This window comes from Aquarana catesbeiana, linkage group LG05 (genome assembly GCF_042186555.1).
Source record: "Aquarana catesbeiana isolate 2022-GZ linkage group LG05, ASM4218655v1, whole genome shotgun sequence".
Classification (NCBI taxonomy): Eukaryota; Metazoa; Chordata; class Amphibia; order Anura; family Ranidae; genus Aquarana; species Aquarana catesbeiana.
This window is the reverse complement of record NC_133328.1, coordinates 584,070,883-584,096,912: the sequence shown is the minus strand read 5'-3', so window position 1 is coordinate 584,096,912 and position 26,030 is coordinate 584,070,883. Positions and strand designations below refer to the sequence as shown.

Below are 26,030 nucleotides of genomic sequence, written 5' to 3'. Positions count from 1 at the left end.
ATTCAGTTCCTCTAATCCAGTGGTTCTCGACTCCTGTCCTCAGGACCCACTAACAGGCCAGGTTTGCAAGATAACTGGAATACCACAGGTGATATCATTTACTGCTCAGTGTTTGCAGTATTCTAGCCTGTATCTCCCCAAGGTAACACTTAAAATCTGCCCTGTTAGTGGGTCCTGAGGACAGGAGTTGAGAACCACTGCTCTAATCTTTCCTCATAGCTGAGCTCCTCCATGCCTCTTTTCAGTTTGGTTGCCCTCCTCTGCACTTTCTCCAGTTCCCTGATATCCTTTTTGAGAACTGGTGCCCAAAACTGAACTCATATTCCAGATGAGGTCTTACTAATGATTTGAACAGGGGCAAAATGATATCGCTCTCTCTGGAGTCCATACCTCTCCTAATACAAGAAAGGACTTTGCTCACTTTGGAAACAGCAGCTTGGCATTGCATGCTATTATTGAGCTTATGATCTACCAGAACACCAGATCCTTCTCCACCATTGATTCCCCCAGTTGTACTTCCCCTAGTATGTATTATGCATGCCTATTCTTAGCCCCCAAGTGCATAACTTTACATTTCTCAACAATAAACTTCATTTGTCACATAGTTGCCCAAATAAACAGTGCATTGAGTTTATGCACAAAGCAAGGTCCATAAAGACATGGATGAGCGAGTTTGGGGTGGAAGAACTTGACTGGCCTGCACAGAGTCCCGACCTCAACCCGATAAAACACCCTTGGGATGAATTGGAGTGGAGATTGCGAGACAGGCCTTCTCGTTCAACATCACTGCCTGACCTCACAAATGCACTTCTGGAAGAATGGTCAAACATTCCCATAGACACACTCCTAAACCTTGTGGACATCCTTCCCAGAAGAGTTGAAGTTGTTATAGCTGCAAAGGGAGGGCCAACTCAATATTGAACCCTACGGACTAAGACTGGGATACCATTAAAGTTCATGTGTGTGTAATATAATGTATATTGTGTTTTTTGGTAATATAATGTATATTGTGTACAATTAAAAACTAAAAAGAAAAATACGATTTTAAAAACATTAAAAGGTGTTGATAACATTTTATTACTTTTTTTATTTACAATACACCAATTCCATTTTGTATACATCCTGAATAAAAATAGAATAGTCTAGTTCCTCTTTATGTAGCCCAAAGTCCTTGAATCAGTGTGTGCTTGGTTTTACAATAGAGGAAGTGTAGGTGAGTGTGTCACTACTTGTGTGATTGTAAAAACTTCCATTAGTAGCACAGACACCCTTACACACAGTCACTAGCCAAGTTATATGTCACACCGCACAGGGTATGTAAAAATAAATATATACAGTGCCTTGAAAAAAAGTATTCATACCCCTACAAAGTATCAACTCAGGGGGGCTGAATGCAAATGCAATCCACATTTTTCAGATTTTTTTTGTGAAAAATTTTGAAAAACATTTTCCTTCCACTTCACAATCATGTGCCACTTTGTGTTGGTCTATAACATAAAATCCCAATAAAATACATTTACATTTTTGGTTGTAACATGACAAAATGTGGAAAATTTCAAGGGGTATGAATACTTTTTCAAGGCACTGTAATTAAATAGGCTTGAAGTGGTATTAAACCCATAAACAGAAATGTATTATACTACAGCTTACCAATCCTTAAAGCGGAGTTTGACTTTTATTATTAGGATATTATTAGGATACTTACCTGCCCTGGAATCCAGTGATGTCAGCACCCCCCAGCTGATGTTTCCATCGTCTCTCGGGTGCTGCCATTGCCATTGCCTGTAAGGGAAACCGGCAGTGCAGTCTTGCGGCTTCACGGCCGGTTCCATTTTGCGCATGCACAAATCGCGCTGCGTTTTCTGAATGGCCCGGCGGAGGGGGGCGAACATCCGAATGATCTCGCCATAGCGAGATCTCTCGTAAGTGGGAATTGGGACCTGTCAAAAACAGGTAACCGCATTGTCGTCCCCCCCACGAAAGGCTCCAAATGTGGCACTGGAGGGGGGGGGAGCAGATAAGCAGAGCTTTCACTTTTGGGTGGAACTCCGCTTTAAATGTGGTGGCTGCATTTGTTTTATTTTTTTTTTAGGCTTTTTTTTCTTTATTTTCACCGTGTGATCCAACCAGTAAGTCTATTATTTTTAAACTTCCTTTATCAAAACAAGCCCTCCTTCAAATATATCAGTTATGAGTATTGAGACAAACCATTTACCGCTGACAGCGATGCTTACAATGATCAGCTTTTATTTATTTATCTTTATCCCAAAAAGAGAAAAACTGTTGCTGTAACTGCTTATAAAGTGTGAATTGGAGTTCATATTTGTTTTTGTTAGTCAAGCCCATCAAAACCTGCTAGTGCATCTAACATCATTTTCTGCTCGGATTGACAATGCTGCTGTCCAAAGTTAGCTGTATTGTCCCTCCATCCAGAGTGGAGACACCCTGAGACAGAAAGTATGTTATTGGCCAGATCACCAGGTACAAATAAAGGTAGAAAAGGGAAAATAGATGTAGCACCCTGATGTTTAGGCAGGGTTGCTCCTAAATTTACCTGCCAGGTATAGTTGCCTTGGCCAATTGTTAGAGATCAATTGATTTCACCCTAAGTCTGGAATTGCTGCACTTCTCTCTTCTGTCACTAGGTGGACGGGTGCTTGGTGACATTAGATAAGACAAGGGCATTACAGGTACAGATTAGGAGTATATGGGTTATCCCAGCCAATGGGCAGGGGTTTTCTTGAATCCCTTGGCCTGCTGGGAGAGACTATATATTTGGGTGGAGTCCGGTGATCAGTGTTCTGGATGGCTGTCTGGGTGGACGTGTCTTTTGCTGCCCAGGCTGCTAGGCCAGAGTCTGAGGCCTATCCCGGGGCATCTGGCTGCTAGGCTGTCTGAGGGTCTATCCAGAAGCAAGCGTAGGGTTGGGACTGCGGCTTGCAGTCCAACCAGAAGTGACGGTTTTGCTGGACAGGGGTAGAGGGGAAGTTGTTGCCACTATGGGACCTACCACCTTATTACCAGGGACCACAGTGAGTAGCTGAAGCAAGTACCGGAGCAGTATTCTCACCAACCGGGGACGGTGAAGAATCAGGAAACTTCAGCAGGTGTCAAGCCAGGGACCCAGCCAGCGGAGGTGACGCTTGCAGAGCAGCCTTGTGTACCAAGCCAGGGACCGAGCAGGCTAGTGGGGTGACGCTTGAGTATCTGTGAGTGCCAAGCTAGGGACCCAGCAGGTAAGTGGAGGTGACGCTTGAGGAAGATACTCAATAAGAAGGATGGAAGAGCTCGGGAGATCCAGTGGCAGTGGATCACCAAATCTAGTGAGAGAGACTGGGAGCTCAGTGGAGTGAAGATCTACAAGAAGTGATTGTAGAGGAAGTACAGAAGTTCCTTACAACTTGTGTTAGAAACTGTTATAAGACTGTGCCATAGGAGACAGCGCTCCTACACATGTGGATGTGGTGTCTTGCTGGATGCCTTTCCCTGCATTGCTGTCTACCTATAGAAGTCTTGGAGTCTGCTAATTAATGTTGCAACTACTAAAGGATGTCCCTGCCCTAAACCCTCTGTCCCACAGTTCTGTTCAAGTAAAAATTTATTTCTTTGCATTCAAGAAGAATCTACCTTGCATTACACCCATCATGCCTTGTAACCCACTCTACATAGAAGGATGTCAGCTGTCCCTAACTCTGGAGGTTCTCATTAGACCAAAGGGGACCCTGGGACCTTGCTACATAGAGGAAAAAAGAAAACAAATGCAGCCATCACATTTGGGGATTGGTAAACTGCACTATATTACATTTTTGTTTTTGGGGTTAATAACACTTTATAGGAAAAGTTTCCTTCCAATGTGTGCAGTTATGAGGAGTACCACCCACTGGCATGTTGCTAGAGCTATGAAGCTCTATCCTGCTGCAGAGCTTTTAGGATGTCTTACACGCTTTCAGTATTTTACAATGAAACTGCTCTAATAGGAATAGTGAAACTCCATTGCAGAAGAAAAGGGGGTGTCCTGTAGCTGACATTCCCAGGTACTATAATAAACCAGCACAAGATCATCTACTCATAAGTAAAATAACAGTTTGGCTTAAAAAGTATTTTGCAAAACTGTAAAATAATTAAAAGCTGTATCTGCAAAGAAACTACAATATACTTCTCAAGCTTCCCATGACGCTGAATTCCACTCACCTGCCGGAGTCTATGAAACTTCTAGAAATGTCAATCACTTGTGTCCCCTGCCATGCTCAGAGGTTTCTCTGGCTGAACTCCATATGCCTACTACAGTGCCTTGAAAATTATCCATACCCCTTGAAATTTTCCACATTTTGCCATGTTACAACCAAAAACCTAAATGTATTTTATTGGGATTTTGTGTGATAGACCAACATAAAGTGGCACATAATTGTGAAGGGGAAGGAAAATGATAAATGTTTTTCCAAATTTTCTTACAAATAAATATCTGAAAAGTGTGTGGCGTGCATTTGTATTCAGCCCGCTTTACTCTGATACCCCTAACTAATATATAGTTGAACCAATTGCCTTTAGGAGTCACCTAATTAGTAAATAGAGTCCACCTGTGTATAATTTAATCTCAGTATAAACACAGCTGTTCTGTTAAGCCCTCAGAGGTTTGTTAGAGAACCTTAGTTAACAAACAGCATCATGAAGGTCAAGGAACACACCAGACAGGTCAGGGATAAAGTTGTGGAGAAGTTTAAAGCAGGGTTAGGTTTTACAAAAATATCCCAAGCTTTGAACATCTCAAAGAGCACTGTTCTTTCCATCATCTGAAAATGGAAAGAGTATGGCACAGCTGCAAACCTACCAAAACATGGCCGACACCTAAACTGACAGGCCATGCAAGGAGAGCATTAATCATGGTAACTCTGGAGGAGCTTCAGAGATCCACAGCTCAGGTGGGAGAAACTGTCCACAGGACAACTATAATGCCCCATACACACAATCAGAAATTCCGACAGAAAAAACTTGGATGGTTTTACCGACGGAATTCCGCTCAAGCTTGCCTTGCATACACACGGTCACAGAAAGGTTCTCTGAACTTTCGATTGTCAAGAACGCGGTGACGTACAACACTACGATGAGCCGAGAAAATGAAGTTCAATGCTTCCGAGCATGCGTCGAATTCTTTCCGAGTATGCGTGATTTTTTGAGCGTCCGAATTGCATACAGACGAATGCATTTTCGGATAGGAACTTTTTCCGACCGAAAAATAGAGAACCAGCCCTCAATCTTTTGCTGGCTGGAATTATTCCAGCAAAAGTCCAATGGAGCATACACACGGTCGGAATTTCTGACCAAAAGCTCACATCCGACTTTTGCTAGCAGAATTTCTGATCGTGTGTATGGGGCATTAGTCGTGCACTCCACATATCTGGCCTTTATGGAAGAGTGGCAAGAAGAAAGCCATTGTTGAAAGAAAGCCATAGGAAGTCCTGTTTGCAGTTTGGAGGAAACAATGTAGGGGAGACCGAAAACATGTGGAAGAAGGTGCTCTGGTCAGATGAGACCAAAATTGAGTTTTTTTGGCTTAAAGGCAAAACGCCGTGTGTGGCGGAAAACTAACACTGCTCATCACCCTGAACACACCATCCCCACGTGAAACATGGTGGTGGCAGCATCATGTTGTGGGGATGCTTTTCTTCAGCAGGGACAGGGAAGCTGGTGAGAGTTGATGGGAAGATGGATGGAGCCAAATACAGGACAATCTTAGAAGAAAACCTGTTATGCCACGTACACACGGGCGGACTTTTCGTTTGGACTGGTCCGACAAACTTTCCAGTGGACTTTCGACGGACTTTTGACGGACTTCCAACGGACTTTCTAATGAACGGACTTGCCTACACACGATCACACCAAAGTCGGACGGATTCTTACGTGATGACGTACACCGGACTAAAATAAGGAAGTTGATAGCCATTAGCCAATAGCTGCCCTAGCATCGGTTTTTGTCCGTCGGACTAGCATACAGATGAGCGGATTTCTGGGTCCAGCGGAGTTACGAAGTAAAGATTTGAAGCCTGTACCAAATCTAACGTCCCTCAGATTTGCGACTGGAAAAGTCCGCTGAAGGTCCGGTGAAGCCCACACACGATCGGATTGTCCGCCAGATTTGGTCCGTTGGCGTCCGTCAGACCAGTCCGGTCGAAAAGTCCGACCATGTGTACGCCCCATTAGAGTCTGCAAAAGACTTGAGACTGGGGCAGAGGTTTACTTTCTAGCAGGACATCAACACTAAACATACATACAGTCAAACCTACAATGTAATGGTTTAGATCAAAGCATATTCATGTGTTAGAATGGCCATTTCAAAGTCCAGACCTAAATCCAATTGAGAATCTGTGGCAAGACTTGAAAATTGCTGTTATCAGACACTCTACATCCAATCTGACAGAGCTTGAGCTATTTTGCAAAGAAGAATGGGCAAAACTGTCACTCTCTAGATCTGCAAAAATACTTGCAGCTGTAATTGCAGTGAAAGGAGGTTCTACAAAGTAATGACTCAGGGGGGCTGAATACAAATGCACGCCACACTTTTCACATATTTATTTGTAAAAAAAATGGAATTTATAATTTTCCTTCCACTACACAATTATGTGCCATTTTGTGTTGGTCTATCACATAAAATCCAAATTATATAAATTTATGTTTTTGGTTGTAACATGACAAAATGGGTAAATTTCAAGGGGTATGAATACTTTTTCAAGGCCCTGTATGTCTTGTCGGCAGGTTCCTCCTGCTGAGGTCAGCAGGAGGAACCATTGAGCCCGGCGGGGGATGCGGGAGACTGACACTCCCAGACATATCAGTTTTCTTAGCATGATTCTTTATCAACAGAGCACAGCCATGTTGGTAGTGCAAGTGATATGTCTACAATAGTGTCTTTGCAGGTACAGCTTTTATACCTTTTTTTCCCTCTTAATTGACATAGTCACTTTAACCACTTGATCTCCGGAAGATTTACTCCTTTTTTGCGATACGACACTGCATTATTTTAACTGACAATTGCGCTGTCAAGCAACACTTTATCCAAAGGTCCTTTTTTTTTAACCACAAATAGAACTTTCTTTTGGTGGTATTTGATCACCTCTGCGTTTTCATTTTTTGCGCTATAAACAAAGAACGACTGACAATTTTGAAAAAAAAAAACAATATTTTTTACTTTCTGCTCTAAAACACATCCAATAAAAAAATGTAAAAAATCAAATCTCTTCATCAATCTAGGCCAATATGTATTCTGCTACATATTTTTGGTAAAAAAAAATCTGAATAAGCGTATATTGATTGGTTTGCGCAAATGTTATAGCGTCTACAAACTATGGGATTTTTTTTTTCTAGTGATCAGCGAGCATCTATGAAGTATTTGTATTTATATAATAGAATGGTGATTGTCTTTAGCTGCAAGGATAACGCCTGTCCAAGCACAAGGCTTGTTCACCACGTATGCAATTTTCCAAAACGCAATGCACATAAAAGCATGTAAAATTCACATAATTGTAACACAAGTAAAAGTAGTAATATGATAACTCAGGAAACAGAAAAAAAACACCCATCATTGCACACAAAAACCCATATAAAATGCATCTAAACATGTATAATGCACATGAGGTTCATAATTTTTATGCACATGTGAACAAGAATTAACATATCCCAGTCTGGCACATACCTGTACTTTACATAACTCCCCTTGTTGTAAAAAGAAGTGTATTATAATGACCCAAGGCAAATTTTTTTATATGCTCTGAAACATTTGATTGATAGCAGTCCACAGTGACATCCAACATGAAAGCCTTGAGTATTGTTTTTGATCAAAGTGGTAGTAGGATCGGCCAAGACATATAGTAATATCAGTGACCACAGCTTTGTTTTAAATTAACCACAGTTGCAGTATAGCAAAGAGTTATTCTCTCAGTTCATTAGCTGTTCACATAATGTTTCCTTGTTAAAATTGGGAACCAGAAATTAGCCTGTAAAACAGAATACATTTAAATACATATATTTTTTTTATCAGTAAACATCTTGATAAAAGAGAATGCTTTAAAACTTTTTACAGTACTGAAATTTTACAACAAGGGAGTGCCTACTGTGTACTGTGGCCTGTCCATGTGACTTCATCAGTGAAAACTGAAATAAAACCCTGGACTCCAAAACGTGTAGCAATCCCTGTCATGCATTACTTTTTTCATGGCTTCACTGGTAAAATTTATTGTAAACTTGTCAGGAGAGATCTCCTACCGAAAATGCAAGATTTATGCCGTTTGTGTTGACCCACTGACTTCAATACTTTCTACAGGCCCAAAGCCCCCAAAATGCATTGAATATTTTATATTAGATTACTCCAACATGGAGTAATAAAAAATATTTTTAGACTCAACAATCGGTATGGTGGTTCTTCTTCATTTTCCACTAATACTTTCTATACTAAGTTGACCTAAAACTAGTATGCAAGTCAAAAAATCATTCTAGTAAAAAAATTTTATCTGCATACTTGTTCCAATCTCTGACTATTTTATATGTTTTAATCAAGATTTGTTCTGTCATTTTAAAAGTGCTCAAATCCCTGAATACTGTATTAGTTGTATCTTACCTGTGCCAGAATGCTCTTGAGAGTTTGATTTAATTTGCTGACCAGTGTTTCCTGTGACCTTTCTTCCAGTATCTTCTGATAAAGGTAACGAACTCTCTCAAACTCTTTGGATGGGTAAAAGGAAGCCATCACCAATATTTTCATTTGTATCAGGAAAGTGGAGAATAAACCAAAGAACACTAGTACTCCGATTAATATGGTCAATGGGATCCACGAGGCAGTAAGGGAGAGCTCTGGTTTCGGGGCACACTGAGGTTCAAACAGTGTGATATTCATGGTGTGGTGGTGTGTGTCAGCCCTTCTTAAATTGAAGTCTTTGAAGTCCATTTGAGTGTGCTTTTGAGACAGGAACAAAAAGGGACAATTTAAGTATAGATAATATTTTGCACACTTGCACACTTTACATCATTGTTAGCACTTGTGTTGACAGGTTTTGGGCTAGTCTTGATGGGCAAATACAGCTTGCTTTCAGGTGCATTCCACTTGCATTTAAGATCAGTTTGAGATGCCTCTGAGATCATTGACAGGCACATTTGACCCTCTTTTAAGCTTCATGAACCTCCTTTAAGCTGCTTTTGCAATCATCTTTGACTTATATAAGTACAAAAGCAATTCTGACATGAACAAAAGCCAGTTCTGACACGAACAAAAGCCCATTAACACACACCATTAAATCAACCCTTTCCTTCACCCATGCAGGACAAAAGTAAAAGGGTAATTTAGCCCATCAACATTATCTCACCATTCCCTGCTCTCATAATGCTCCATTCAGCTGGTGAGAGGCAAGAGACTTACAGGGCATTTAGAAGAATGAGTAAGCATATGGATAAGCATCTCACTCCCCCTCTTCCATGGTACATTGCTATGTGCCTTGAGACTGGCCCAGAGCTTGGGCAGTCCATATCTCTGCGGGAGCTCAGTTGGTAATCTACAAAGGGCTTTCTTTCCCTAGACCCAAGACCAAAGAAACATCACTGTTTGAGAAAATTGTGGCTAGTATCGCTTACATGATATATTCTATCTACAATATACATCTATGCTTTTTTGTAACAGTATAATTCGTATGTAGTATAATATAGAAGTATTTTTACATAGGTCAATCAAATAAGGTTGTGAAAGTACATGGATGATTTGTAGCAACAAGTAAATACATTTGTAAATCAGACAAATCAACCAATTGTTTTTTGTTTCTTTGTTTTATTAAACTTGTGCAAACCAATCTACTGTACCCAGTGTGCAGGTCCTCATAATTGGATTTAGTGACCCTACTGGACCTCAGATACATTTGGGAAAATAATTATTTGATCCCCTGCATATTTTGTAAGTTTGTTCACTTTCAAAGAAATGAAGGGTCTATAATTTTTATCATAGGTGCATTTTAAATGATAGAGACAGAATATCAACTAACAATCCAGAAAAAAAAAACACATGATACAAATGTTATAAATTAAGTTGCAGTTCAGAGAGTAAAATAAATATTAGATCCCCAAGCGAAACATGACTTAGTACTTTGTGGAGAAACCCTTGTTGGCAAGCACAGAGGTAAGATGTTCCCTGTAGTTAGTTATCAGGTTTGTACTCATCTCAGGGGGGATTTTGGTCCACTCTTCTTTGCAGATCTTCTCTAAATCCTCAAGGTTTCTTGGCTGTCACTTAACAACTTGAAGTTTCAGCTCCCTCCATAAACTTTCTAGAGGTTTAAGGTCTGGAGACTGGCTAGGCCCCTCCATGACCTTAATGTGCGTCTTCTTGAGCCACTCCTTTGTTGCCTTGGCAGTATTTTTGTTGGGTCATTGTCATGCTGGAAGACCCATCCATGACCCATCTTCAGTGTTCTGGCTGAGAGAAGAAGGTTCTCATCCAAGATTTTACAATTCATGGCCCCGTCCATTGGCTCCTCAATTCGGCAAAGTCCGCCTGTACCTTTAGCAGAGAAACAGCCCCAAAGCATAATGTTTCCCCCTCCATGCTTGACTGTAGGGATGGTGTTCTTAGGGTCATAGTCAGCATTTTTCTTCCTCCAAATACGAAGAGTCGAGTTAATGCCAAAGAGCTTAATTTTGGTCTCATCTGACCACATCACTTTCTCCCAATTCTTCTCTGAATCATTTAAATGTTCATTGTCAAACTTCAGATGGGCCTGTACATGTGCCTTCTTAAGGAGTGGGACCTTGCGAGGGCTGCAGGATTTCAATCCATGGTGGCGTATTGTTTTACCATTGGTTTGTTTGGTGACTGTGGTCCCAAATGCCTTGAGATCGTTCAGAAGCTCCTCCCGTGTAGTTCTGGGCTGATCCCTCACTTTTCTCATCCTTAGTCCATGAGGTGAAATCTTGCATGGAGCTCCAGACCAAAGGCGATTGATAGTTATTTAGTATTTCCTCCATTTGCAAAATAATGATTCCAACAGTTGTCTCCTTTACACCAAGCTTATTGCTGATGGCCAGCCTTGTGCAGGTCTACAATCTTGTCCCTGACATCCTTTGACAGCTCCTTGGTTGTGCTCATGATGGTGAAGTTGAATGGAAGAAAGAGATTCTGTGGACAGGTGTTTTTTTATACACATAACGAGTTGACTTTTAGGAGCGCCTTCTTAAATTGACAGGACTAATCTGTGTACCACATAAGCACATACTGTAGCCAGTCTGTGGGAGCCAGAATTATTGTTGGTTGGTAGGGGATCAAATACTTATTTTGCTCACTGAACTGCAACTCAATTTATAACACTTGTATCATGTGTTTTCTCTGGTTTTTTGGTTGATATCCTGTTTCTATCATTTAAAATACACCTATGATAAAAATTATAGACCCTTCATTTCTTTGTATGCGGGCAAACTTACAAAACCTGCAAGGGATTAAATTATTTTTTCCCCACTGTACCTTGCTTTATTCCTAAACAGATTAATTTATAAATACGTTTAGCATAGTATTTTATTGTTACACAGTTAATATATTTGGAAAAAGACTCGTGTGCATCAGGTCCAAAGGCAAAACAAAACCCCCTGGGCAAATGTTGCCAATTTTGCCACACATGATGGGCAAATACAAATTTCTTTGTAAGCTGGCAAATTTACAAAATCTGCAGGGGATTACATTTTTTTTTCCCCACTGTACCTTGCTTTATTCCTAAACAGATTAATTTATAAATACATTTAGCAAACTATTTTTTTGTTACACAGTTAATATATTTGGAAAAAGACTTGCGTGCATCAGGTCCAAAGGCAAAACAAAACCCCCTGGGCAAATGTTGCCAATTTTACCACACATGATGGGGGAAAATCCTTCTGACTCACAAAGGGCAGTCAAACCCATTCCCTGGATCAAAGCATTGCTTATTATTTTTTTAGTAATTATGACTTTAGATATTAATAGTTGCAAAAAAATCATCCAGACCTTATTATTTTTGTTTTTACTATGATTTCATGTGCTAAAGCAGGAACATCCAACCCGAGGTCCAAGACGGCTATGAATGCGACCCAACTCAAAATTGTAAACTTATTTTTTTTAAATCTTTTGTAAAGATGCATTTCCACTTAGCGGACACATGTGGCCAAATAAACATTTGACAGTGTCTCTTTACTAGACTTTTATGTTTTATTTTCCCCCCAAAAAAGTTTGATAAAACTGATTATATGAACAATTATTATAAACAATATATAAAATATAAAAAAAAGTTATAAAACATATAAAAACAAAAATCCAAATTACTTTTAATATGATACTTTTGGTGTGAATACTTACAGAAAAGGTCATGGTTATTGGAACTACAGCCATGTCCAAACTTTTTAGGTGTTTCCTTACAGTAAGAATCAGCCAGTAAAGCATAAAATCTAAAAATGAAATTAAAATCCAAATCAAAATATTTGTCATTATGGGAAGGAAATACAGAGCCACATTCAGCTTTTGTTTATCTGAGGTTCTTAAGCTGGGAATTTGGATGTACTTGTTCTGCTCCTTCCTTCTGAGAGGCAGAACACGAAAGGTGTTTTGCTGTTCTTCATCGTACTGCACAAATGCCTTTGTAATATACGAGTTATTGGCTTTGTTTAGAATCAGGAATTTTTTAAAAAAGATCCAGGTTCCAACCAGGATGATGGAAATTCCTCCAATGAGAAAAACTATGCGGCCGGCAAATGTCATAATACCGAACACCAAAGAAACACTCGAAGAAACAGTTTGCATCTGTGCTTTTGTTTCATTAAGCATAGCATTAAGTTTGTGATCCGAAATTCTTATTTTACATTGAAAATCATCAGACAGGGAGATGACATCTGCAAATGGGTTAAAAAATTGTTGTTTTGCATAGACATATAGCGTAGAAAGCAAATTGGAGTAAAAATCGAAAGGTACAACTTTTAGAGAAATGCGCTTGGCTTCCAGGTTGCAGATAATGCTGTCTGCCACAATTTTTAGGTTTCCCAAGATATTTCTTACGTTATTAAAGACAACTATGCTGGTTCCAATGGTGATGAGTACATTTCTCCCTTCTCTCATGCCGCATGCCAAGAGGAACAAGATGCTCATACAACGTACTGACTTAGAAACGCAGGCAAGAACAAATACTAAAATACCAAAGGAAAAAGTGATGCTTAAGTTAACCAATCCAACTCCAATCTTTGATAGCACCAAAACCAAAATCAAGAAAGCACTCACTGTTATTCCAAGAAGGAGGCAAAGTAAGCCAAAAAATATTCTGTTCCTCCATCCACATTCTTTGCCTGAGACAAAAATTTTGGCACAGCTGAAAAGCATTGTAACGATTTTGGCAAACATGATCAATCTGAAGGAAAAAAACAAAGGATGGTAAAATAAAAAAAAAAATTTAAAAAGGGTCCTTGAAGGTTTACAAAACAGAAATTCTTCTGAAGAAGAATCAAGAATTGTTGGCGAATTGTTGGTAAAGCCAAAGTATTATTTTATGTCTTGTGCTAAAAGAAAAACAACAAAAAAAAATACAGGAAAGGCATGTGGGCACAACTGGCCACTACGAACACATGAATCATTGTGAAATTCCCATCTATACGTGGTGTATAAGGAAGTTACTTGACCTTTACAGCTGAACTGAATATAAATATATACTTGTTTCTGCTCAAAAAGAATTGTAGGTTGTTTTGTATGCACAAAGAATTCATGATCATATTCCAAAATCAAAGGATAAATTATGGGGAAAGTAAACAACACTCAAAAATATCCAAAATACTTTATCCAAAATACTTTATTGAAATAATACTAATATTAAATGAAATCACCCCTTCATGACACAGCCCATTAAAAATTACACAATTGTCCTCTTCTCTCAGGAGATACCATTTAAAAAATTGCCCGAATAGTAACATATCCACTTCATAGAAAATAAAAAAAAAATAAATAAAAAATATATATATATATACCCTGTTTCCCCAAAAATAAGACCTAGCGTGATTGTCGGTGATGGCTGCAATATAAGCCCTACCCCCCAAATAAGCCCTCCCCTGTTTCCCCAAAAATAAGCCTTACCCTGAAAACAAGACCTACAAGGACTTTAACTAGGGCTTATTTGGGGGGTAGGGCTTATATTGCAGCCATCACCGACAATCACGCTAGGTCTTATTTTCAGGGAAACAGGGTATATATATATATATACAGTTTAATCCTGCATATAAACTGGTACAATGTAGTTACTATAATAAAGATATTTCAGCTACGTATGGCTACATCATTTTGTATAGGACATAAATGGGCTTATTCATGCAGTAAACATAGGTTTTTTACTGTCAAACCATGATCACAGGACATATTCTCTGCCTTTTGCTATCCCGATAAAAAGAAAAAGATTGGGCCAGTACATCACTAGATTGTCACATGTGGATATCCTGAGGATGATGCCAGAGGTGTATGCTCCGGGTTCAGGACAAAAAAGGGGGCGTGTTCTAGACCGAGCACAGGAAGTCCTCTAGCAGGCTGACGGTTTTTACTGGAATATTAATACTGCATGCAGGGAAAAAAGAATGGATCAGTGAGTGAGGAAAGGTCCTAAGCCAACAATAGTAGGAGATCCCCTTGCTAGCCATACCTTTATTTACTTTTCTGGGATTCATCTTTTCTCAATGCTGTTATGTATCCCTTCAAAAAACATTACAGACACTCTTTAGTTTTGTGTTTTCCCTCTGCATGATAAATGTTGGTGACTTTGACAGATTTCCGTACTTGTAGGAAACAGATACATTAATTTATCGCATGAAGGCATGATGGGGGGGCAACAGTGAGGCCAGAAAGTCCATACCACAGACACTTTGTCCTCAATGCATGTTCAACCCCCAGGCTGCACAACATCAATGGTTGCTAGGACACTGTTAGCTACACAGCATCCTCAGTTGCTAGGATTCTGTTGTTGGTGTAGCTGACAGTGTCCTAGCAACCATTGACACAGTGTGGCTGACAGCATCCTAGAAACCAGTGACAGTGTATAGCTGGCAGCATAACAGCAACTAACGGCACTGTGTAACTGACAACATTAGAGGGTGGCATATGAAAAGATGTATACACACTGCAGCCACACTCTGAGTGCTCTGGCCTGTCTCTGTACACCAACATAGAGTTGATCTTTATTACCTCCAGTTTCCTTATCTATGAATCAGTGGTAATTAATTTTAAATGTGTTGCAGCAAAAGCGACCCATTGTGAAAGTGGCATACATAAGAACTAGCTGAATATGTTACATGTGTCAGAACTCTGAACAAAACCGTTGCAAGGCTTTCATGATTTAAGCTCAGGACTTTTGAAAGGAACCATACCACCAGCAAGGTGTCACAAAGGCTTTGTTAAAACTGATTAATTTTTTTTTTTTTTTAAATCAGCACAAGGGACAGTACTTTCTTGATTGATGATGTGCGCTCTGTTCCTTGAAATCTTCCGTCCTCTGCCCCCCAGATACCCCTGCAGCTGTGATCTTCGGGTGCTGTGGGGTTAATATAAGTGGGTCCACCTGTCATAGGCATTTGTCAAAAGTGTTGAATATCTGAATATAGTGTTCTGGGTGTCAGTCCCGTTAGACCCCAAGTCATGTCTGTTGAATCTTTTAGAGGAGCTCGAATGGGTACACCATACCAGAGAAGCCCTTACGAGGACCCTTTTTCTGGCCCGTAAATTGATAATGCTACATTGGAAGTCTGAATCCCCTCCCATGGTCAAAGAATGGAATACTGCTGTGGGAAATACAATGAGAATGGAAAAAGTTATTTACCAGCATAGGGGGAACACCAGAAAATTTGAGAAGTTATGGGATCCGTGTTTGGAGACACCGGGGCTTGCCCCGGTAGACCTGATCATGGACCGACTTTTGGGAGTGAATGTGGGATAATACAGACACCTTGACGAATAGCAGATGGAGTATGGGTAGGAGGCAATGTTAATCGCACTCCTGGTACACGGTGAGATGGGCTACGGTTTTATGATATGTATTCTATGATGATGGTGGCTGGGATGAATATGTAATGTTCCCAATGGATATTGGAATGCATATATATGGTGAATAAGGACTACTGTTGATCTTTGGACTGTATGTACTCAATTTTACAAAAAAAAACTGTTTTTTGGATAAAAAAAAAAAGTGTCGACTATGCCTACCCTTTCCAACCCAGTCCTCCATTCACAGAAGACGTGCTGTTGGTTCCTGCAATGAAAAGCACTTTATAAATGAATATCAGAAACCAAAATAAGTGTAGCGCTTTTAAAGAAAAATCAGATGTAAAGTCTATGGACTGACAGTTCAAAATGCATGTATCCAAAGGCAAGATATCCTTGGGAAAAAAAATCCTTTTCTCAAAATCCCCTGGAACAGATCTCTTCAGGGGTGTAAACCATCTGGAGATAAAGCCCACACACCACCACTGAAAGTGAAAAGGCTTACCGGACTCGATGGACTCAACAAGGCGTACGCCAGGTAGAGTCAGACAAGCTTGGGTGGTGCTGGACTGTGGGTGGCCCAGGAGGGCAACGTTGAAGAAGTGGCTTCCACGAAGCTGTGTTCCTTAGATGATAACGAACCCGAAAATATGAGGCAAAACAAACGTGGATCGTATCCCTCGGACCAGCGTTGGAACCAATGGTGACAGCAGTAAGTGAAGGGAAAGAAGGAATGGCCAAATAGTGTAAATCCGTATAAATGGGAATTTATTAAAAATAATATACACTCACATGAAAAGATGTCTAAAAACAGCGCTGTAAAGAAGTGGCGACAGTGGGGTCCTACCCGACGCGTTTCGTCTGCATAGACGTCGTCTGGGGGGTTCCCCCCACTGTAGCCACCGAAGTATATATAGGTAATATGTGAAAATTGATGAAAAACAACTCCACGGTAGTGAAAAGCGTCACTTCCGGTATCGGAGAAAAATGGCCGACTGGCGTGCGTTCCACGCCTCCTATTGATAAAAACCGGAAGTGTGGAAAATAGACTGCCCCTAAGATTAACATGAAAAAACGACCAAATAGGTGATGATGATTGCTAGAGAATCCAAGATGTGTAAACATAGGAAGTGATGTGCGGTAATATTGGGCGTGTATGTGGCACCACGATATGCGCGCACATCAGGTTAGGAGAATATGCACAGCGCATGTGCGTAAGGCGCGTGCGTCATAGGACAGTGAAGGGGCGGAACGGCAGCACTAGGAGTGACACGCACAGCGCATGTACGTGGGGTGTGTGCGTCATAGGACGGTGAAGGGGGCGGAACGACGGCAATCTAAGGCCAGCCCAAGCAACGTGTCCAGTGCGTGCATAGTAGTAACCTCCCAAGAAGGCAGGCTGATGTAAATGCCATGAGAGCCGGTTGGGTAGCTATAGTAACAGACCACAACCACGGCATAACATGCAAATAAGAAAAACGTGAGAAAAACGTAAACAACACAATGAAAAGTGACATGATGAGACTGACTGATGACACAAAGGTGTAATGAAGTCCCCAAAGGAAAAATCTATAAATAAAGTGAGAACAAATGCATGGAAAAAGTGCAAAGATGCAAATTTAACCAATGATATAAAGAAACTGGTGATGTTAACCCATAAAAAGAAGGGTAGATAATATTCAAACTCGTGGAGCTGGTTTACACGATATGGTAATCACAAATGTGGTAATCAATAAACATATGTACTGAATAACATGTATCTGTATATGGAACATATCTGCAAACCCAAATTACATTATTATAAACTAAATTAAATAAATGACTATACCTATCAGAATAAAATAAATAAATATCTATACAAGTGTGGCCAAAGTAAGGTGTATAGAATAAAAAAGGGAAAGAAGGGGTAAAATACATACAAATAAATGGAATGTATATACAAAATATATAAAAATGTTATTATATAAAAGGTGTTATTATATAAAAGGAGAGAGAGTCATCTCAGGAAATGGGAGGCAAAAAATTGGGGCAACAAAATCAGGCTTTGTTGATGAAAGCATTAACATCTATTTCTACATTCATACCTAATGGAAAGAGTGTACGGAGCTCATGAATCCAATAGGTCTCCAGACGGGACACACCCCTGGTCATGGCACCACCCCTCCAGGGGGAGACATACCTGTCTATAACCACAAATTGCGTCCCGTCAATCACACGGTTGTGATGTAACTTATAATGGCGGGGGACAGTGTGTTTGGTGTCCCCGCTTTTAATAAGCGCGATGTGTTCCGCCACTCTTATGGCAAAGGAACGGATGGTGCGACCCACATATTGTTTCCCACAATGACATGTAATTAAGTACACGATATAGCTGGTGGTGCAGGTACAAAATTGTTTGATTGAATATGTTTTGTGGGTAACTGATGACATGAACAGTTTTCCTCCCTATGCCAGAATTGTGTAGGCAAACAATACATCTTTTACAAGAGTAAAATCCCTCCATCTCATAAAAGAGAGGTTGGCGTACGGGAGGGTTGATGATGTTTGGGGCGATCTTGCTTTGTAAGGTTGGGGCACCTTTGAAGATGACTTTAGCCTTATCAGGTAGTACAGTGCCCAAAATTTGATCATTCTTGAGGATATCCCAATGTTTTGAGAAAATGGCTTTTATATGTCTATATTGGTTGGAAAAAGAGGTCAGCAAAGACCACCTGAAGGAGTCATCTGGTTCTCTCTTAGGCCTCTCTTCTAAAAGGGATTCCCTGTTAGTATCAAGGGCACGTTGAAACTCACGTTCAATGAGACAGGGATCATAATCCTTATCAGTGAACTTGGCCCTCAAAAGTGCCGATTGTGCTTTAAAGGCATCCACGTTTGAGCAATTTCTCCGTAATCTGAGAAATTGGCTGAGTGGTACCGAATCAAGCCACGACCGGTGGTGGCAGCTATCAGATGGTATGAAGCTATTCCGGTCTGTGGCTTTGAAATGTGTCTGGAGCTGAAACCCACCATCACATATCTCTATCTCTAGATCCAAAAAATTGATTTTATTGTTACTGGCTGTGTAGGATAGGGAAATACCACGATCATTGTTATTCAAACGCTCAAAAAATGAATCGAGTGATTCAGGAGTTCCCTTCCATAGGAGGAGGATGTCGTCAATATACCGTGCCCACATAATAAGAGATGGATCTCTATCGGTATAGACGACATCCTCCTCCCACTTAGCCATAAATAAATTGGCAAGGCTAGGGGCGAATTTAGCGCCCATAGCAACGCCACGTAACTGGAGGTAGTACTGCTGGTCAAACCAGAAATAACTACGCTTGGTGGCGAACTCCAGTAATTCAACAACAAAAGCACACTGAAAAGGAGCGATGGTAGGTTCCTTTTCCAAAAAATATCTGACAGCCTCCAATCACTTGTCCTGGGGTATACAAGTATACAGGGAGGCGACATTAGCAGTGGCAATGATGTGGTCCCCCTGCAAACTTAAACCCTCAAGCAGGCGTATAGTGGCCCCTGTATCCTTCAAATAGGAAGGCATACGCCTTACAAGGGGCTGCAAACAGAAGTCAATATATCGGCCTATACGTGAGGTGACAGAGTCTATCCCACTCACGATAGGCCGACCAGGAGGCTGCACTGGGTTTTTGTGCACCTTGGGTAAATAGTAAATTGTTGGAACCCTAGGTGCTAAGGGTACCAGAAAGTCTCTCTCCTTTTTATTTAAAACACCTTGATCATAACCCTTCCTTACAATGGCAGAAAGCTCTCTTTTAAAAGAGGACGTGGGATTATTAGGCTCTATTTTGTACGTATTAGGTTCATTCAGGATCCTATACATCTCTGATATATAGTCCTTCTTGTCCAAAACAACGATACCACCCCCCTTGTCAGCCGGACGGATGACAAGGTCCTTCTGTAAACACAGGGATTTGAGACCTTGGTTAGAAAAGGGGTGGTAATGTATGCGTTTATCAGGGAGTTCAGCCAAGTCTTTAAGGACCAAATCCCTGAATATACTGATAGCTGGCGCCATGGGAACAGGTGGAGTAAATAATGAGGGGTTGGACAAACCAGAATGGACTGTCCCAGAAGTGGTGCTAATCTCATTTCTAACAGGGTTAGAAACAAGATATCGTTGAATATGTAATTTACGTGTATACTTATGGATGTCCATAAATGTGCCAAACCGGTCAAGCTTCTTGGGAGGGGCAAATTTAAGTCCCTTATCAAGTACCGAAAGCTCTTCAGTGGTAAGTGGTTTGGTACTTAAATTAAAGACACCTTGACCTCTCATGTTCTCCTTCTTTTTCCTCCTTCGAATTCTCCACCCTCCCCTTGTGCCTCTCTTAGGTCTGCGCCCCTTTTTCTGGGTCTTTGGTCCCCGTGAAAAACCTGTCCACTGCGTGAGTTAGTGCTAGGTGGATGGTATACGTGGGGTGACTGATTATACCTGGACCCAGAGTCATATCTATACTGGTCCCTGTATTCATCATCCCACGTATCTCTAAGGGGTAAAAACCTGTTATGAGTAGTGGGGGGGGTGGTTCATACTGCTGGGAATAGGCCGGATAAGAATTAACATAGGCATCTTGTCGGGATAGAGAAGCATTACGTTGTCCTGAATATGAATTGGGGGGAAACGTATTGTGCCCCCGCTGACCCCTACCCCCACGTTTACCTCTATTATGACCTCTACATCTCTGATTACCATGGGGAGTATGAGGGTGGGTGGGTCTATTATGTGAAGGGGATTCATATCTGTAATCTTCTCTCCTCGTAGGGCCAACCGGAGTGGCTATCGGTAGAGCCTCCATACGAGCCATTCCTTGAACAGAGGTGTTAGGAGGACCAACCATAGATGGCATGGTGGTGGTGACAGTCGAGTTGGCAGTATACAACTTTTGCCAACCAAAAACGTTTCCAGTCTTGTAGTCGCCTACATCTCTGGAATACTTTTTTTGTTTTTTGCTTCTCTGCTCCTTATCTTCCTTCTCAAGGTGTTTCTGGAGATTGGAAGAGAGGGCAGTATATTCAGGGGAGTTTTTGTGAGTTAAAAGTTTATCTTTAAGCTCTTTAATCTCATTATCTAGCGTAGAGAGTTTGTTGCATTTCTTGGTAATGAGGATACCTAGGAGGTTAACTCCTGTCTCGTTAAAATATTTATGCCAAGAATCGATTTTAGGTTCACCTTGTGGTGGGTGAACGTCCCACCTAAGGCTTCTGGGAACCATGCGTTCAGAGACGTATTGTTCCAAAAATGGCACGTCCCACTGTAGATGGAGTTCAGAGGACATGACGTTTTTGAGTCTCAAAAATAAACCACCTAATTCGGTGTCACTACTTGTAAGTACAAAGACACCCTCCGTATTGACGGTTCGGGAGGCTCTGTAATCAAAGACATCCATAATGCTATGAATGTAAATAGGCTGCAGCAGAATCCGCTCTCAAAAACAAACAAGACTAAATATACACAATGATTCTGCGCTACCAGAAAGGGCAAATGAGCAGCTAACACAACCAGCAAGTGTAATCAATATCAGAAACCAAAATAAGTGTAGCGCTTTTAAAGAAAAATCAGATGTAAAGTCTATGGACTTACAGTTCAAAATGCATGTATCCAAAGGCAAGATATCCTTGGGAAAAAAAATCCTTTTCTCAAAATCCCCTGGAACAGATCTCTTCAGGGGTGTAAACCATCTGGAGATAAAGCCCACACACCACCACTGAAAGTGAAAAGGCTTACCGGACTCGATGGACTCAACAAGGCGTACGCCAGGTAGAGCCAGACAAGCTTGGGTGGTGCTGGACTGTGGGTGGCCCAGGAGGGCAACGTTGATGAAGTGGCTTCCACGAAGCTGTGTTCCTTAGATGATAACGAACCCGAAAATATGAGGCAAAACAGACGTGGATCGTATCCCTCGGACCAGCGTTGGAACCAATGGTGACAGCAGCAAGTGAAGGGAAAGAAGGAATGGCCAAATAGTGTAAATCCGTATAAATGGGAATTTATTAAAAATAATATACACTCACATGAAAAGATGTCTAAAAACAGCGCTGTAAAGAAGTGGCGACAGTGGGGTCCTACCCGACGCATTTCGTCTGCATAGACGTCGTCTGGGGGGTTCCCCCCACTGTAGCCACCGAAGTATATATAGGGAATATGTGAAAATTGATGAAAAACAGCTCCACGGTAGTGAAAAGCGTCACTTCCGGTATCGGAGGAAAATGGCCGACCGGCGTGCGTTCCACACCTCCTATTGATAAAAACCGGAAGTGTGGAAAATAGACTGCCCCTAAGATTAACATGAAAAAAACGACCAAATAGGTGATGATGATTGCTAGAGAATCCAAGATGTGTAAACATAGGAAGTGATGTGCGGTAATATTGGGCGTGTATGTGGCGCCACGATATGCGCGCGCATCAGGTTAGGAGAATATGCACAGCGCATGTGCGTAAGGCGCGTGTGTCATAGGACAGTGAAGGGGCGGAACGGCAGCACTAGGAGTGACACGCACATCGCATGTACGTGGGGTGTGTGCGTCATAGGACGGTGAAGGGGCGGAACGACGGCAATCTAAGGCCAGCCCAAGCAACGTATCCAGTGCGTGCATAGTAGTAACCTCCCAAGAAGGCAGGCTGATGTAAATGCCATGAGAGCCGATTGGGTAGCTATAGTAACAGACCACAACCACGGCATAACATGCAAATAAGAAAAACGTGAGAAAAACGTAAACAACACAATGAAAAGTGACATGATGAGACTGACTGATGACACAAAGGGTGTAATGAAGTCCCCAAAGGAAAAATCTATAAATAAAGTGAGAACAAATGCATGGAAAAAGTGCAAAGATGCAAATTTAACCAATGAGATAAAGAAACTGGTGATGTTAACCCATAAAAAGAGGGGTAGATAATATTCAAACTCGTGGAGCTGGTTTACACGATATGGTAATCACAAATGTGGTAATCAATAAACATATGTACTGAATAACATGTATCTGTATATGGAACATATCTGCAAACCCAAATTACATTATTATAAACTAAATTAAATAAATGACTATACCTATCAGAATAAAATAAATAAATATCTATACAAGTGTGGCCAAAGTAAGGTGTATAGAATAAAAAAGGGAAAGAAGGGGTAAAATACATACAAATAAATGGAATGTATATACAAAATATATAAAAATGTTATTATATAAAAGGTGTTATTATATAAAAGGAGAGAGAGTCATCTCAGGAAATGGGAGGCAAAAAATTGGGGCAACAAAATCAGGCTTTGTTGATGAAAGCATTAACATCTATTTCTACATTCATACCTAATGGAAAGAGTGTACGGAGCTCATGGATCCAATAGGTCTCCAGACGGGACACACCCCTGGTCATGGCACCAACCCTCCAGGGGGGGACATATCTGTCTATAACCACAAATTGCGTCCCGTCAATCATGCGGTTGTGATGTAACTTATAATGGCGGGGGACAGTGTGTTTGCTGTCCCCGCTTTTAATAAGCGCAATGTGTTCCGCCACTCTTATGGCAAAGGAACGGATGGTGCGACCCACATATTGTTTCCCACAATGACATGTAATTAAGTACACGATATAGCTGGTGGTGCAGGTACAAAATTGTTTGATTGAATATGTTTTGTGGGTAACTGATGACATGAACGATACAGTTTTCCTCCCTATGCCAGAATTGTGTAGGCAAACAATACATCTTTTACAAGAGTAAAATCCCTCCATCTCATAAAAGAGAGGTTGGCGTACGGGAGGGTTGATGATGTTTGGGGCGATCTTGCTTTGTAAGGTTGGGGCACCTTTAAAGATGACTTTAGCCTTATCAGGTAGTACAGTGCCCAAAATTCGATCATTCTTGAGGATATCCCAATGTTTTGAGAAAATGGCTTTTATATGTCTATATTGGTTGGAAAAAGAGGTCAGCAAAGACCACCTGAAGGAGTCATCTGGTTCTCTCTTAGGCCTCTCTTCTAAAAGGGATTCCCTGTTAGTATCAAGGGCATGTTGAAACTCATGTTCAATGAGACAGGGATCATAATCCTTATCAGTGAACTTGGCCCTCAAAAGTGCCGATTGTGCTTTAAAGGCATCCACGTTTGAGCAATTTCTCCGTAATCTGAGAAATTGGCTGCGTGGTACCGAATCAAGCCATGACCGGTGGTGGCAGCTATCAGATGGTATGAAGCTATTCCGGTCTGTGGCTTTGAAATGTGTCTGGAGCTGAAACCCACCATCACATATCTCTATCGCTAGATCCAAAAAATTGATTTTATGGTTACTGGCTGTGTGGGATAGGGAAATACCACGATCATTGTTATTCAAAAGCTCAAAAAATGAATCAAAAAATGAATCGAGTCCCCCGCCATTATAAGTTACATCACAACCGTGTGATTGACGGGACGCAATTTGTGGTTATAGACAGATATGTCCCCCCCTGGAGGGTTGGTGCCATGACCAGGGGTGTGTCCCGTCTGGAGACCTATTGGATCCATGAGCTCCATACACTCTTTCCATTAGGTATGAATGTAGAAATAGATGTTAATGCTTTCATCAACAAAGCCTGATTTTGTTGCCCCAATTTTTTGCCTCCCATTTCCTGAGATGACTCTCGGCCATTTTCCTCCGATACCGAAAGTGACGCTGTTCACTACCGTGGAGCTGTTTTTCATCAATGTTCACATATTCCCTATATATACTTCGGTGGCTACAGTGGGGGGAACCCCCCAGACGACGTCTATGCAGACGAAACGCGTCGGGTAGGACCCCACTGTCGCCACTTCTTTACAGCGCTGTTTTTAGACATCTTTTCATGTGAGTGTATATTATTTTTAATAAATTCCCATTTATATGGATTTACACTATTTGGCCATTCCTTCTTTCCCTTCACTTGCTGCTGTCACCATTGGTTCCAACGCTGGTCCGAGGGATACGATCCACGTTTGTTTTGCCTCATATTTTCGGGTTCGTTATCATCTAAGGAACACAGCTTCGTGGAAGCCACTTCATCAACGTGGCCCTCCTGGGACACCCACAGTCCAGCACCACCCAAGCTTGTCTGACTCTACCTGGCGTACGCCTTGTTGAGTCCATCGAGTCCGGTAAGCCTTTTCACTTTCAGTGGTGGTGTGTGGGCTTTATCTCCAGATGGTTTACACCCCTGAAGAGATCTGTTCCAGGGGATTTTGAGAAAAGGATTTTTTTTCCCAAGGATATCTTGCCTTTGGATACATGCATTTTGAACTGTCAGTCCATAGACTTTACATCTGATTTTTCTTTAAAAGCGCTACACTTATTTTGGTTTCTGATATTGATTACACTTGCTGGTTGTGTTAGCTGCTCATTTGCCCTTTCTGGTAGCGCAGAATCGTGTATATTTAGTCTTGTTTGTTTTTGAGAGCGGATTCTGCTGCAGCCTATTTACATTCATAGCATTATGGATGTCTTTGATTACAGAGCCTCCCGAACCGTCAATACGGAGGGTGTCTTTGTACTTACAAGTAGTGACACCGAATTAGGTGGTTTATTTTTGAGACTCAAAAACGTCATGTCCTCTGAACTCCATCTACAGTGAGACGTGGCGTTTTTGGAACAATACGTCTCTGAACGCATGGTTCCCAGAAGCCTTAGGTGGGACGTGCACCCACCACAAGGTGAACCTGAAATCGAATCTTGGTATAAATATTTTAACGAGGCAGGTATCCTCATTACCAAGAAACGCAACAAACTCTCTACGCTAGATAATGAGATTAAAGAGCTTAAAGATAAACTTTTAACTCACAAAAACTCCCCCGAATATACTGCCCTCTCTTCCAATCTCCAGAAACACCTTGAGAAGGAAGATAAGGAGCAGAGAAACAAAAAACAAAAAAAGTATTCCAGAGATGTAGGCGACTACAAGACTGGAAACTTTTTTGGTTGGCAAAAGTTGTATACTGCCAACTCGACTGTCACCACCACCATGCCATCTATGGTTGGTCCTCCTAACACCTCTGTTCCAGGAATGGCTCG

The 26,030-nt window shown here is 41.2% G+C and overlaps 1 protein-coding gene across 1 annotated transcript; it reads right to left on the bottom strand.

Moving 5' to 3' along the window:
• Positions 1–6,681: 6,681 nt before the first annotated feature.
• On the bottom strand, positions 6,682–13,608 carry DCSTAMP (dendrocyte expressed seven transmembrane protein). The gene is made up of 3 exons (XM_073632900.1): positions 12,350–13,608; positions 8,609–8,944; positions 6,682–7,988 (listed from the first exon to the last, which is right to left on the bottom strand). Exons 1-3 carry the CDS (start codon positions 13,379–13,381, stop codon positions 7,938–7,940), a joined length of 1,419 nt encoding a protein of 472 aa, XP_073489001.1. The 5' UTR covers positions 13,382–13,608; the 3' UTR covers positions 6,682–7,937.
• Positions 13,609–26,030: the final 12,422 nt, after the last annotated feature.